We start from the raw sequence: 698 nt of genomic DNA, 5'->3' as shown, positions 1-698 counted from the left end.
CCGCCAGCCACCCGCCACCCTCCAGGCTGCCACGATGGGGCAGGAAGGCCAGGGACGTGGTGCCAGCCGCTGACCCCGGCCCGCCGGCCTGTCCCCCCAGACCATCTCAGACACCAGCCCCATGAAGCGCTCAGCCTCTGTGCTGGGCCCCAAGGCCCGGCGCCTGGACGACTACTCATTGGAGCGGGTTCCGCCGGAGGAGAACCAGCGGCACCACCAGCGGCGCCGCGACCGCGGCCACCGCACCTCCGAGCGCTCTCTGGGCCGCTACACCGACGTGGACACAGGTGGGCAGCCCCACGGGGTCCAGGGCCAGGAGGCTCCATGAGGGACAGCAAAGAGCGGGGAAGAGGAGGGAGGACTGAGGGAGAGGCCTCAGGTCATGCATGTTCCTTTAGTCCCAGCACTTTGGGAGGAGCGGGTAGGAGGATCACTTGAGGCCAGTCTGAACAACACAGTGAGACTCCTGTCTCTACAAAAAAATCAGATATACGCCAGGCGTGGTGGTGGTGCAGCTGTAGTCCCAGCTACTCGGAAGGCTGAAGTGGAAGGATAGCTTGAGGCCAGAAGTTTGAGGATGCAGTGAGCTATGATCATGCCACTGCACTCCAGCCTGGGCAACAGAGCAAGACCCTATTTTTTGTTTTTTTGAGTTGGAGCCTCACTCTGTTGCCCACAGTGGAGCGTAGTGGCACGCT

At 62.6% G+C, this 698-nt stretch overlaps 1 protein-coding gene across 1 annotated transcript in view; it reads left to right on the top strand.

Annotated features, from left to right (window-relative positions):
* The window catches only part of CACNA1A (calcium voltage-gated channel subunit alpha1 A), a gene marked incomplete at both ends in the record, with an annotated part of 213447 nt that extends 213160 nt beyond the window's left edge, over positions 1–287 (top strand). Inside the window, one exon of the mRNA XM_021708598.1 lies at positions 101–287. Coding sequence (XP_021564273.1) covers positions 101–287 — 187 coding nt within the window. The remainder of the gene's footprint in view (positions 1–100) is intronic.
* Between the last annotated feature and the right edge of the window lie 411 nt (positions 288–698).

The sequence above is a fragment of the Carlito syrichta genome, unplaced genomic scaffold (genome assembly GCF_000164805.1).
Source record: "Carlito syrichta isolate Samal-C Ts95f unplaced genomic scaffold, Tarsius_syrichta-2.0.1 Scaffold143017, whole genome shotgun sequence".
Taxonomy (NCBI): domain Eukaryota; kingdom Metazoa; phylum Chordata; class Mammalia; order Primates; family Tarsiidae; genus Carlito; species Carlito syrichta.
Note: the sequence above shows the minus strand (reverse complement) of the source record. Positions and strands in the feature narration are given on the sequence as shown.